This window comes from Botryllus schlosseri, chromosome 12 (assembly GCF_051294905.1).
Source record: "Botryllus schlosseri isolate E-star chromosome 12, Bs_hap1, whole genome shotgun sequence".
Taxonomy (NCBI): domain Eukaryota; kingdom Metazoa; phylum Chordata; class Ascidiacea; order Stolidobranchia; family Styelidae; genus Botryllus; species Botryllus schlosseri.
The window spans coordinates 12,744,128-12,757,123 of NC_137247.1; the positions used below are offsets into that span (position 1 = coordinate 12,744,128).

The 12,996-nt window shown below is 40.6% G+C and overlaps 1 protein-coding gene across 2 annotated transcripts in view; it reads left to right on the forward strand.

Moving 5' to 3' along the window:
* Positions 1-935: 935 nt before the first annotated feature.
* Positions 936-12,996, forward strand: part of LOC145451955 (unconventional myosin-If-like) — a 30,921-nt gene continuing 18,860 nt past the window's right edge. For both annotated transcript variants that reach the window (XM_080330165.1, XM_080330166.1), the window contains exons 1-10: positions 936-1,393; positions 2,111-2,242; positions 2,792-2,881; positions 2,954-3,109; positions 8,559-8,838; positions 10,413-10,535; positions 11,316-11,429; positions 12,209-12,353; positions 12,415-12,547; positions 12,611-12,781. In XM_080330165.1, coding sequence (XP_080186291.1) covers positions 1,391-1,393; positions 2,111-2,242; positions 2,792-2,881; positions 2,954-3,109; positions 8,559-8,838; positions 10,413-10,535; positions 11,316-11,429; positions 12,209-12,353; positions 12,415-12,547; positions 12,611-12,781 — 1,347 coding nt within the window. In that variant the 5' untranslated portion in view covers positions 936-1,390. The remainder of the gene's footprint in view (positions 1,394-2,110; positions 2,243-2,791; positions 2,882-2,953; positions 3,110-8,558; positions 8,839-10,412; positions 10,536-11,315; positions 11,430-12,208; positions 12,354-12,414; positions 12,548-12,610; positions 12,782-12,996) is intronic.

Consider the following 12,996-nt stretch of genomic DNA (forward strand, 5'->3'; position numbering starts at 1 on the left):
CACTAGCCGCATAAAGCGCGAAAATTTTTCGAAGTTCATAGGTCAATAATATTGTAACTTGACTATAAAGCGGGCCTGCTGTATATCGTTGGGCTCAGTTTGCAAGGAATGGACTATTCGGCGCCTGGACATATCGATATCGAAAGCTTCGACCAACAAGCGTCAATCATTTTGTGCCTAGGTTTCATATAGTTGACGGTCTTTCTGCGAGCGCAAACGCAAGGTCGCATATCTTGAACGACACTTTGTCTCGTAACCGCGAATATAGATAGACTCAATCTCTTACATTAGTCGTTCTTTCATTTTCACAAAGGGGCAACAATATTAAAAGCAAGAAATCGAGTGACAACATGTTGCGCGAAGCGTGTAGAAAATTTTAACTTTTGATAAATTTATCGTAAATGATTCTGCTTTATTGTAGTGTACGAAGATCTACCAAAATGTGACTGGCTCATGGATCTGCCAATGCGTCGGAACTGATATTTTAGTCATCACATCTCCAGTGTTGCGGCAAGACTAATCAAATTTTTGTTTGGCCTTGCAAGTTCACAATCTGAGCAATCCATTTTTGATAATATTAATAATTTCGGAAATTACCTCGCAGGCCACACAAAACCTTCTCGCGGGCCACGGGTTGGCCGGCCCTGGTTTAGATTTAGGATTGAGTTATGGTTCGGTTTGGGGTTAATGTCCTAAGTGTTGATTTCGGAGTTAGGGTAAGTTCTAGGGTTGTGAAACCACATGCTATAGTGACGCATGGTGAAGTGTCACATGCTGATCTGTTGTTTTTCATTGTTTCGCATGCTCATATGTCGGAAAACCGATAAGATTATGTCAATGTCGTAACATTATGTGATACTTCCCAATGCTCAAGAACCCGGGTATAATTGGATGCTACAATAGTAGTATACCATTCGAATGAAACGCATCAATATTACATTGAAACTGTAGCTTTCATATATTGTAGGATATTGATTGACTTGCAGAATCTGAGGAAGATCCCGGCATGCGTAACGTGCCCCACAATGTAAATTCTTGTTAGCATAAGTTCTTACTCAGTATATCATTGATCATGTTGCATGGTTGCACATAGCTGAGTAACAGAAGGTATCATATAAAGGTAGCGTGTGGATGTGAGTCATGGGCAGCCGTTTTCCTGTCATGAAAATGTGAGCGCAAAGATAATATTTGAGATTAGCTGCACGCGGCATTTAGTTTGAAGCATGTATATTCAGTAATAATTTGTGGCTATGTTGGTGAAATGAATATGACTTTGTGTTTTAGCAGCCTATTGTAAAACCAGTATAATCGATGGAATAACCTGGAGAGCATCTGTTTGATTCAAAATTGTAAGCTCATCGTGCCGGAGTGACTACATAGTCTGTCCGAAATGGTGAGTATCATCTTCAACATCAGATTCTGTTGGTATTGAGTTGAATGTTCGTGCTCGGAGGCGGGCTTGAGAATTTTACTATCATCTGACTGTATTTTAATGATGTATTTCCCATAATTTGCATTGACGAAGCATGTCACTATATTCACCATAAGTCCATAACCACTGTGCGTGTTGGGTAGCTTACTGTAAAGGTACTCTATGCAAATACTACGGTAGCTATGCTCCATTTTCAATTATAATGAATTACATCAACGGTGCTGGCCGAAAATAAATATTTTGGTATTACATCGTTTTATTCTGTAATGGTCAATACAATTTGCTTATCTTGCAACTTTAATTTCTATTCACTACCTGATTCTAAGTTAATTTTACTCTATTGTACTTGATCAATTTTTATTGACACAACAAAACCCTTGATGCTTACTTGTCTCGTCCAGTAGGCCTACACACATTTGTTGTTCAATGTCCAGTGGTAAACATTTGATATCTTTGACGTTTATTCTATTTTACTTTCAAGACACTCTACTATTTTCACTTGAATTTCGAGCCTACAGTCACCATGCGTGTTGCAAACTGTAGCAACCTAACCTATTGTCGCGATACATTCCGACCGTTCCCGATCTTACTTATGGCACCTTGTTTTAACCTTTATATTTTTTAAAATATTTGGATCGGCAATGTCACACAAGTTTATTTTTCTACTTGTATTTTCAGCATGGGAAACATCATTGGCAGAGTCACAATGTCAAGCAGAGTGGCGTTGATGACATGGTCTTGCTCTCAAAAATCTCTGACAGCGCCGTGGTGGAGAATTTGAAAAAGCGTTACATGGATGATCAAATTTTTGTATCCTTCTGAAACTTGAAAAATGCTATTCAATCTCACTGCTGTCTTTCATTAAATGAAATTTCACGAGACTTGTGAGGTTTGTTTGCCAATAAAGTAATGGTTCAGTCAAGTAGCCTACGGTAGTTGTACTGTACTAGAGATAGGCGTACATACTAGTCGATTAACCTTCCTTTTTTCAGCAGACTATGTTTAGTTTATAAGTTCAGAATTTGGAGAAAATATTCTTCTCTGCGACTTTACATGACATAGTCAAATATTTGTCTAGGCTATGTAGTGTTAGTGTGCAGAATACTTCTAAATATTAGGCTACTCTACACCCTAATGCTGTAAACTTCCCAACATTTTATACTTTACTTCTAATTTGAGATAGCTGTGAATTCTAAAGTATTACCCTTGTTGTTGTTGCCCTCTCCATGTTAAATCACATCTTTTCGACTGTTTTTATCGTCTGCTCCAATGATAGCAGCTCTCTTTGTAAACTGTAAACTGTGAACTTATTTGGTCAGTTCATCTGAATGTTATTCCTTAACAACTTGCGCTCTGCAGACATACATCGGTCCTGTGCTGGTGTCGGTAAATCCTTTCAAGCAAATGCCTTATTTTACTGACAGGGAAGTAGAACTATATCAAGGCGCTGTAAGTAATTTATGAATGCATATTGGTTTTCACTATGACACCCCTTTACTGAAAATGCTATTCTGATTTAAGGCATTGTACGAAAACCCACCCCATATTTACGCTCTTTCCGATGACATGTACCGTAACATGTTGATAGATCAAGAAAATCAATGTGTGATTATCAGTGGGGAGTCGGGCGCCGGTAAGACCGTGGCGGCGAAGTTTATTATGTCCTATATTTCAAAGGTAAGTTGAAAGTATATAGCTATGTTGACTGTGTATGTTTCTCTGATTGTGGCAGACTATTACACAAAATGATGCAGCTGCATTGCTGACAACTTTGATTAGTTGCTTTGTTAATAAAGCATTGCCCTTCGACGGCAACCTCAAAAGCATGATTCATGTTCAATGACATTGGTCATGGAAATATTGTCGCCTAATGCTGTGTTATGAGATGACTGGGGATTTGGATACAGGCGGTCAATTGCTATATGTCACTTGTAGCTTGATATACGGTAGTCATTTATCAATGGTTTTCAAATAGGCTGCTTAAATTCTGATATAATTCACTTTGCATAGAGCAGGGGTGTCAAACATACGGCCTGCAGGCCGCATCTGGCCCGCCAATGTGATGTCACCCGGCCCACACAGCAATTCTGAGTAGATTGAAAAATGCGTGGATTATCCATCACATTTCTAACATATGTTGAGATGTTTACTAAGAAATACCTCCGTTGAATAGTCCTTCAAGATAGCACATGTTGAGTATGTTTATATACTTGTAGGCCGCATTATAACCACCCGACTGCGGTGTTGTGGTTTCTAGTTACCATTAGGAGCAGGCTGCTGACATTGACACCCAATTCCGAGAAGGCAAGAAAGTGTGAATTCATTTCACTGACCAAAAACCAGTTATTCACAGAAGCGAAAACACCAAGAACCCTGATATGCAAGTTACATGGAAAATATAATAGAATTGTTTCCAGCCTCGAGAGAAACCCGAATCGCGATATACTAATATGTAGCAAATTCCAAGGTCCGTGTTTACAGTCAGTTAATCTATTGCATTCCTCACAACGCATACGCAGGGTTGATGCCAATATATCACTAAAACGAAGGAAGCATAGAATTATGCCAACTTATATCATCGTCAGGGCCACTGTTTCATCGGCTTATAACTGTATTCAGCCGACCAATCATCTTATTATTGCCAATTCCACTGTTTGCGAATAAAAGGTGCAGCTAGAACAGAACCCCTATGATCCGTAAAATAATGTAATACACTCTTGTGTATATACGCTGGTTAATGAAGTATTCAAATGAAAAATAGGAGCAACTATTTTGAGGTATTTTGGGATAGAGGAATTTTGGTGAGGCCCGCAAGAGATCTGAAGTGTTGAATCCGGCCCGCGACATCAGATGAGTTTGACACCCATGGCATAGAGTTTCTGATGTGCTCGATACAGAACCGAGATTCCCTAGTTTGAAGTTGTATTGCAGTGTTGTTTGGTGGTACAATAAAGTATGCTGCTCTTTGAAGACTATCCTCATCTTTATTTCTGATATAATTTCCATGTGGGCCTATTCAAATGTCAATATTTGCAGAGCAAGCAGGTATTCATTTGCAGGTATTCATTTATATGCCGTGTGGCCGGTTCGAAAAGGTTTCTTACAGGAACTGAGTGAATGCTGTATTCGAATGTAGCAGGAACTGATATAGGCTTACCGTGTGCCAGTGTAAAGTCTACTTTTAGACCCTACATGATATTCCTAAAATACGAAACCGGTTTCTATTTTTAGGATGCTACATTACAACGACTACAACGTTATATGCTACGCGAATCAATTCTTTCTAGTCATTGTAAAATTACCTGGGTGGTCGGTTGGATTATAGCCTACCATGTCATATATTCCAATTGTTGAAAATTCAATTGAAGTATTGAAGGGCATCAGTCGCTTATGTTTTGACCCTTAGCTATACCTACCTTGCATGTGATAATAATTGGAACTCTCCCCACACAATTTTGCAGACACTAAACAGTCTTATTCCACTGAATAGCACGTCGGTTATGATGATACCAGACCAGTACTCATTCTATTCGGAATATTTGATGACTTCTGAAATTTTTTAGAAATTTTCGTATTGAATCACACACCAGCATCTTGTGGTCTTGATCATCACAATTTGACCACCTACTGATATCACCCAACACCCGGTCTAGGGGTCAATTAGTGCCGGCCAGCGCAAGCAACTACCGAGTGGTGTGGAAAGCCTATTGTGGTATCGTCACACCTGAGATCATGAAATACACTATCATTAGAGCTCAAGCCCAGATAATAACATTTCGAATCAATCTAGAACTGAGATTTCTCTTTTGGTCCGTGGACATTTGAGCATGCGACACTTCGGCATGTGACAACTAGGCATGCAACAAATGAGCATGTGGGTCAAATTACGGGTTAGGGTTGGGTTAGGGCAGTGGTTCTCAACCGGTGTGCCGCGGCACACTAGTGTGTCACTTGGACTGCTCAAGTGTGCCGCGAGCAAATGTGGTAGACTAGGTTGAAGTATAACAAAAATTCAAGTTTTGCATGTGTCATCGTTGGTTTTTCTATTGAATTTACCGGAACAAGACATGCGATGTACAATCCGATGAAGTGAAAAGATACAAGGATGTCGAGACGACCATAGTTTCATTACCTCAATTTACTATCTCAATCTGGCGTCCCCATTAGGTCATGGATTGGGTCTTCGTCTGACTTTTTTTCTATTGTAGAGACGTTCTGAGCACAGCGACGTATAGGGGCAGAGAATCGCATAAATCTGCGACGCTTCGTAACTTGCTACTGCACTGCCATGAATCAAACAGGGGCCTCCACCGTCAATGGGTGTGATATGATAGTTTTCCCACATATACTAGCATTTAGAACGGTGACAACTAAACTCGGGCAATTGGACCGTGATGTTGAGGTGTGGCCGACGGTGTTCGCCTTTTACCTGTCACCCCCACCAGAACCACAGGCAGAACAGGAACATGACGCAGGTTGATAACCTTTTTCTGTTTCTATTTGTAGTCGTATTTTTGGCATGTCTTCGTCATTGATTATCATTTTACATCATACCGATATTACTTATTTTGATTCCTGAGATGCCAACTTATAACACGGCCCACTTTTTGTAAGACCATGCTTTTGCCGATCGGAGGACGAGTAAGAGCCTATACAAACCCACAACACCTAAGAAGGCATTCCCACCATCGAGAAATGAACTCATATGGAAGTGATGTTCACGTTTACATATTATAGTTGCCAACATGGCCATTCACATTGCCATTGTTAGGTAGCGAGTCAGCACTCCAGGTAAAATGTAGGCTCATCATGGCGCAACGTAATGTTGCAGGCGACAAATTTGAGAATTGAGAAGTAAAGTTGATCAAGTTATATCAGTTAACAAATTTCCCCGCCGCTGAGGTTTATTATCCCGGCTTGTTGGAACTACAATTGAACGGCGGGTGGCTGTCAGTAACACTATCGAGGTATTGCTATCCTCACAGGTGCTATAATACACGATCCGCATGGAAATGCGTTTAACATCGATGTATATACATACATACATAGTGGATGTATATACATACATACATAGTGCGGAGCGGATCGACAAATTCTCTGGTCCGGCTCCGATCCGGTTTGCTAATTCTCTGGTCTGGCTCCGCCCGTATCAGGAAAAAGTACTGATCCGGCTCCAATCAAGCTCCTGCCAGAAATTATAAAGTCCTGCCGGAAATCCGGCCCGACACGGTACGGTAGTTCCATGAATTTAAAAATATTGCTCGTTTCTTTTCGCGCTGGCTTGTCGGTTACTTGCGTGTTGTTGGTTGGTAGTTACTTTGTCACAAACTTCATGCCTATCCATAAAAATTCTGGCCCTATCCAAAAAGTACTGATCCGGCTCCGATCGGGCTCCGGCCGTATCAGACAAAGTACTGATCCGGCTCCCATCCGGTCCGGCCAAAAGTGAAAAAATCCGGCCGGATATCCAATCCGGCTACGGTCCATGCTCCCCACTAACATACACCTATACGCCTCTGTATTCCTTAGTGGCGATCGTTATTGGACTCTTCGATGCGACGGTTAATTACATCGACAATGAGGCAGTAGGCAGACGTTATTGTGAAGCCAATCTTATGATATTAAGCTCAGCCTGAAGTTTAAACGAGATCTCAGCAGGCCAGTTATGTGGTAACAGAGGTAATAGCTGATAATTCAAAACCTCACACGGAAGCAGAGAAAGTTCTTATTCCGGCCTGTAATAAAATTGTAAACAAAAATATCTGAGAACAATCGAAAACGATTCCCATGTCAATTGGTACCATTCGCAGGCGTATTTGTGACATGTCCGCAGAGATAACAGAAAACTTAATTTCTTCTTTGAAGCAGAGAAAAGTCTACTTGAGTGCTTCGAAAAGGTAGAAGTAGCCTACTTCGTCAGTGACCAGTCTGACCACCTCTGTAAGACTGTGGTCGCTGCTAGGCATTCTGGTAGTTTCCCTTTGCCGTAAGCCAAAAGAGTTTAGAATTACTGTGCTAGTGTGCCGCGAACTATTTTTCATTTTCAAAATGTGTCGCGAGGTCAAAAAGGTTGAGAACCACTGGGTTAGGGTGAGGCTTGGAGTAAGGATATATATAGGGCCATAGGGGTTAATTTCCGGGTTATGTTTCGGGGTAGGTTTAGTTTTGGGGTTACAAAGTTACATGCTGAAGGGACGCATGCTAAAGTGTCCCATGCTCAACTGTCGTTTTCGTTTGTGTCGCATGAACATATGGCATCCTTACCTTTTATCATCTGACTGCCCCGGCCCTAGAAATCTCGGCAGAGCGAAGGAACTGTGACTACCCTGTTCTACCATTTACGACAAGGCAAATTGTTGGTATTTGAGGATTTCTTTTTATCCTTGATAGTAAAACAATTGTTTTGTTCAAATTGGTGTTAATTAATAACAGTTAATGAAAATCCGGGTGTCACTTTGATGGTAGAACTATAGAATGTAAACGTGGAATGGCAACGACCGATTTTGCAGCTTTGTTCCGCTTCGCTGAAGCTTTACTCAGACTTATTTTACAGCAGCCACTGTAGGATTTCTGGCAATCCAAAATTTGTCTTCCAGAGCTCAGAACTTACCGAATCTGGTCTTGATCGAAAGCTACTGTCGCACTGATTCCGAAAATATCAATCAAAATACGGTCAGGCTCCGTACTTAGATGAAAAATCACCCTCAACATCTAAAATCTGCATTGTTCAGAACAATCGGATGACCGCAAACCAATGACCATAACAATGACCGATTGCGGCTCTTCGATTGTTCGGACAATGCCGATAATTCAGACTTGGAGGGCGAATTCTAAGCGGTTCAGTGCCTGACCATATTTACATTTACATTTTCGGAGTCAGTGTGACAGTAGCTTTCGATCAATACCAGATTCAGTTAATTCTATGCTCTGGAAGACGACTTTTGGATTGCCATAAATCCTACAGTAGCTGCCGTAAAATAAGGCTGAGTAAAGCTTCAGCGAAGCGGAACGAAGCTGCAAAATCGGTCGTTGCCATTCCACGTTTACATTCTGTAGTAGAACTGTTAAAAAAATGTAGAGGACCACACTTATTCCTCCAGATTTCATTACGTTAAATATCATTTAGGTGTCTGGCGGCGGTCCCAGCGTACAACGCGTCAAAGACATCATCCTGCAGAGCAACCCATTGCTGGAGGCATTCGGAAATGCCAAGACCATGCGAAACAACAACAGCAGCCGTTTCGGGAAATATTTCGAGATTCAATTCAGCCGCGGCGGCGAGCCCGACGGCGGGAACATTTCGAATTTTCTCCTGGAAAAGTCGCGAGTGGTCATGCAAAATCAGAACGAAAGAAACTTTCATATTTTCTATCAACTCTTGGCCGGTGCCTCACAAGAACACAAAGGCAAGTTTTCTACAAGTCGACTTGTTGGAGTTGATTAAATATTTGTCATTTCGTGATTAGGCAGGTGGCGTTAATGTGGTCACTGTTGAGCATGTCTCAAACTGTCAATACAGTCTTTCAAATTTTTTCATCTGTTTTTTCACCACGGCGGACACTTGTTTGCATTCTGTAGTGGGACAGATTGAATAATTGATGCTCTGGTTCAATTTGAACAACTCTAACTAACTTCACTCTAACTTACTTAACGTCCACTCATACTCATAATTGTATTGTTTACAGAGATATGTAACAGACTAGGCCTATCTAACTGTAGAAATGCTTGTCTCATGACTTTTATCCACTTATTGTAGACTATATTTGACAGATATTAGAGTGACATGCTGAAATGAATCATGAATTCTTTGTGGCACATAGAATTCAATTGAATAGTATATTCATATTGAAATGAACCCAAATATTTTCGGCTAACACTCGTCAGGGGTCATCGTCAGCAACTAGTACAGGATTGGAAAAGAACATCGTATATCAACAATCGTACCGGTATCACAGAATATGACGTCACCAGAATGAAATTTCGAATACGGGAGCAAAGTCCCTAGATTTATTAGGAAACGCGCATCACGCTGGGTGAAAAGCTCACCCTTGACTCATCCGCTCAAGATTGATGCTCAGCACTCGAAGGCCATAAATTCTGCCATTGGCAAACACCTGTTGGATAATACTGCTTCTGCGAAATATTATCTGAAAAGACAGATTTTGTGTCGTTGGGAGGGGCCGTTCACACACTCTCATTTGTGTTCCTTGGAGTCCACGTTTATCAAAATACACCAGCCAAGGCTGTGTCAACAAAAATAGTTTTTGTACCATCTAAAAATAGCAGCCTACTTTAAACGTTCTCGTATTCGAAATTTCGTGATCATCACGTCATATTTTGTGATACGTATTGTTGATACACGATGTTCTCTTCCATTCTGTACTAGTTACTGACGATTACCCCGGACGAGTGTCAGCTGAAAATATTCGGGTTCATTTCAATATGAATATACTATGCAATTGGACATTGAAGTTCTGTACCTCCAAGAACCTCTTCACATAGAATTCAGTAACGGCATGATTTATGGTAGGCAATTAACGAAGACAGTTGTCTTTCTGGTGAATGAATAAAATTACATTATTTGATTAATATTGCGCAACATGTGAATTATTGAAGGTTTGATAACCAATTTCGGTGAAAGTGGGTCATGTCCTTTGTACACTTCGCGTGTCACCGTCCTTGAATACGATCCAAAATCTCGTCACAAATTCCTCTCGTTGGCTAGGCTACATCCGTATTCGCAATGACATCATTTCATTGTGAGGCAGCGGTCTTTTCAAATCAGCTGAGTCTGACGAAAAGTTGATGACTGGCACCATTACTTTACCTTCATGGGATGGTTGTTGGAACACCATCAGTCCAAAATATTAAGAAGCCAATGCGTCTGGGTTTCCTGGATGTGTTCGGTTTTCAATGCGATTTTAACTGCAAGACCTGTGACTCAGTACAGTCGGAAATATGTCATAGTTTTGTGTTTCAGATCAGCTGGGTATAGCCAATCCGGAGTATTATTTCTATTTGAATCAAAGCGGATGTTACACAGTCGACGGTGTCGACGACACCAAAGACTTTGCCGAAACTTGTGACGCTATGAATGTTATTGGTAAGGACGCACTCTGTTGACGTATGGGTTTGGATAATGCTTGGTTAGTATTTGCTGTAATGAATTGGTCTGTATTTGCTGAGTAGATGATATGAAAGTCTACCATCCTAGTTCCACTGAAGTATACTACCACTTACAAACACTCTCAGCTTGTTGACATCTTGGACATAGTGTGATGTGATGTCACTGTTCCAGTGATAAACTTGATGGATTCAGACACTTGGCACATCAAAACGCAGTTACTCTCTGTTCGTACAGGAAATCAATGGTTACCTGGCCTATCAGATTACAATTGTTTTAATGACTCAGCAAATTATCATGAATATAATATGTTGTTGTTGAGGTGTGCCCTGACATTCCCCTTTGCGTGTGATGATTTTATTATACCGTGGTTCGGCGGTTGGCTGATCATGGCAAATTTCAAATAACGGGGGAAAAGCAATCGTAGGGTAATATTTAAACCGACCAATGGCTTTGTATCTGTACCACTGCGACTATTCCAAGTTCCAACAGCTTACACTTTGAATGATCTTGTTAAAGGCCTACCAGCAATACCTCATGCAAGTCCTTGTAGGTTATTGTCAATAACTATTTGTTACACTTGTATATGAACTAGCTACAGACAAAATTAACATTACACGTAACATATTTTACTCTATTGCTGCTACTTTCAGTTGACACTAGCTACAGACAATGTGCAACTTTGGATGTGGGTTGTTTACGATTGTTAATTCCATCGAAAATTGTCTGGAGTTGAAGATGTGATATCTCCGATTTTAGGTCTTTCACCCGAAGATCAAACTTATGTCTTGCAAATTACTGCGTCGATCCTGCATTTGGGCAACATCAGCTTTGTGGAAAACGGAAATTACGCCGCCGTGGAAAATGAGGATTGTGAGTGATTGAATCTGATTGCTTCCTCTTCATTGTGCAAACGCACAATCTGAACGACAGTGGACTATTCCGTTGGTGTGGTGTCTCCGTGGAAGTGAACACTACGTGTGACAATGGGCCTCTTTTTGGCCTGTTGAGCATACAGTAATGTAATAACTTGTGTCTTAGACAGGCATTTTCATGCAGTTTGCTTCCCTGGGACATGCGTGTCAAATGCTAAGAAATGACAAAGTATAATTTTTTACATTTTCAATTCAAAATGGTTCGAGCCTGCATCTGATGTTGATTGCAGCCTGATATGAGCCATAAAACTAGTGGGAATTTTATATCGTTGACTGGTCATTCCCACCTGATCTAAGCCTGAAATATTCTATAAAGTCCAGCACAATCGTGTGATGAACAGTGTTTCTGTCATGCGAATAATTAAATTTCCATGACGGCTGAGCACTGAAGTATGTTGTCCGTGTATCATGAGAGAAAATAGGTTTCAGACAGCTAATATTTCTGTTCTTTTCATTGCATTTTTTGACAGGAAGACTCAAGCCTTTCCAACTCAACCTGTTATACCAGCCTGTCATGGCCTGTGTTGGCATACCTTTCTTAGCATCCTGATATAGTTGTCCATTTAGTTGTTTAATAAAGAAATGTTAACATAGACACTTGTTTATGACCAGTTAATTGATACAACCAAATACCCTACTTATTTATTGTATATTCTTTCCACCAATTTTAACCAGTGTTGTTGAAGTACAGGTTGTTATGTACGAATTATTTTTCAGTTCTGGCATACCCGTCGTTCTTGCTCGGAGTCGAGCAGGGCCAGTTACAGACGAAACTCACGAGTCGCGTGATGGACAGCAAATGGGGAGGAAAGTCCGAAACGATAGACGTCACGCTGAACGTCGAACAAGCCAGCTACACGCGGTAGGCGGTTCTCAGTTATTTTAGTATTTTCTATTTTTCAATTTCATCTGACACTGTGTAGAGACGCGCTCGCAAAAGCGTTACATTCAAGAATATTCGACTACCTCGTACAATGTGTCAACATTGCTATCCGCAAAGATCACGTTGAGTTCAACATCGGCGTGTTGGACATCTACGGATTTGAAATTTTTCAGGTAATCTGATAATCTTACTTCTTTCATCCTTTTTTCTGATGTAATTTATTTTTTATTTTTCAGAGAAACGGCTTTGAGCAGTTCTGTATCAACTTTGTGAACGAAAAGCTGCAGCAAATCTTCATCGAGCTCACGCTCAAAGCCGAGCAAGAGGAGTATGTGCAGGAAGGAATCGATTGGAAGCCAATCGAGTATTTCAACAATAAGATTGTGTGCGATCTGGTCGAATCCAAGGTTAGCGTCATTTTTTTTTTTCGGAACGTGCGTGATTTTTATTTTTCGGATAGAACCGCTTAAATAGTATGAAGTTATTTGCTTGAAACTTTACACATACCGGTACTTGAAATTTCTTAGCTACTTGGGTTACCGTACTTGCACATGTAGTTATATTCACGTTACCGTACTTGTTCTTGAACAGTTTAACTCAAAAGTCCTTGTGGTGATTTAGT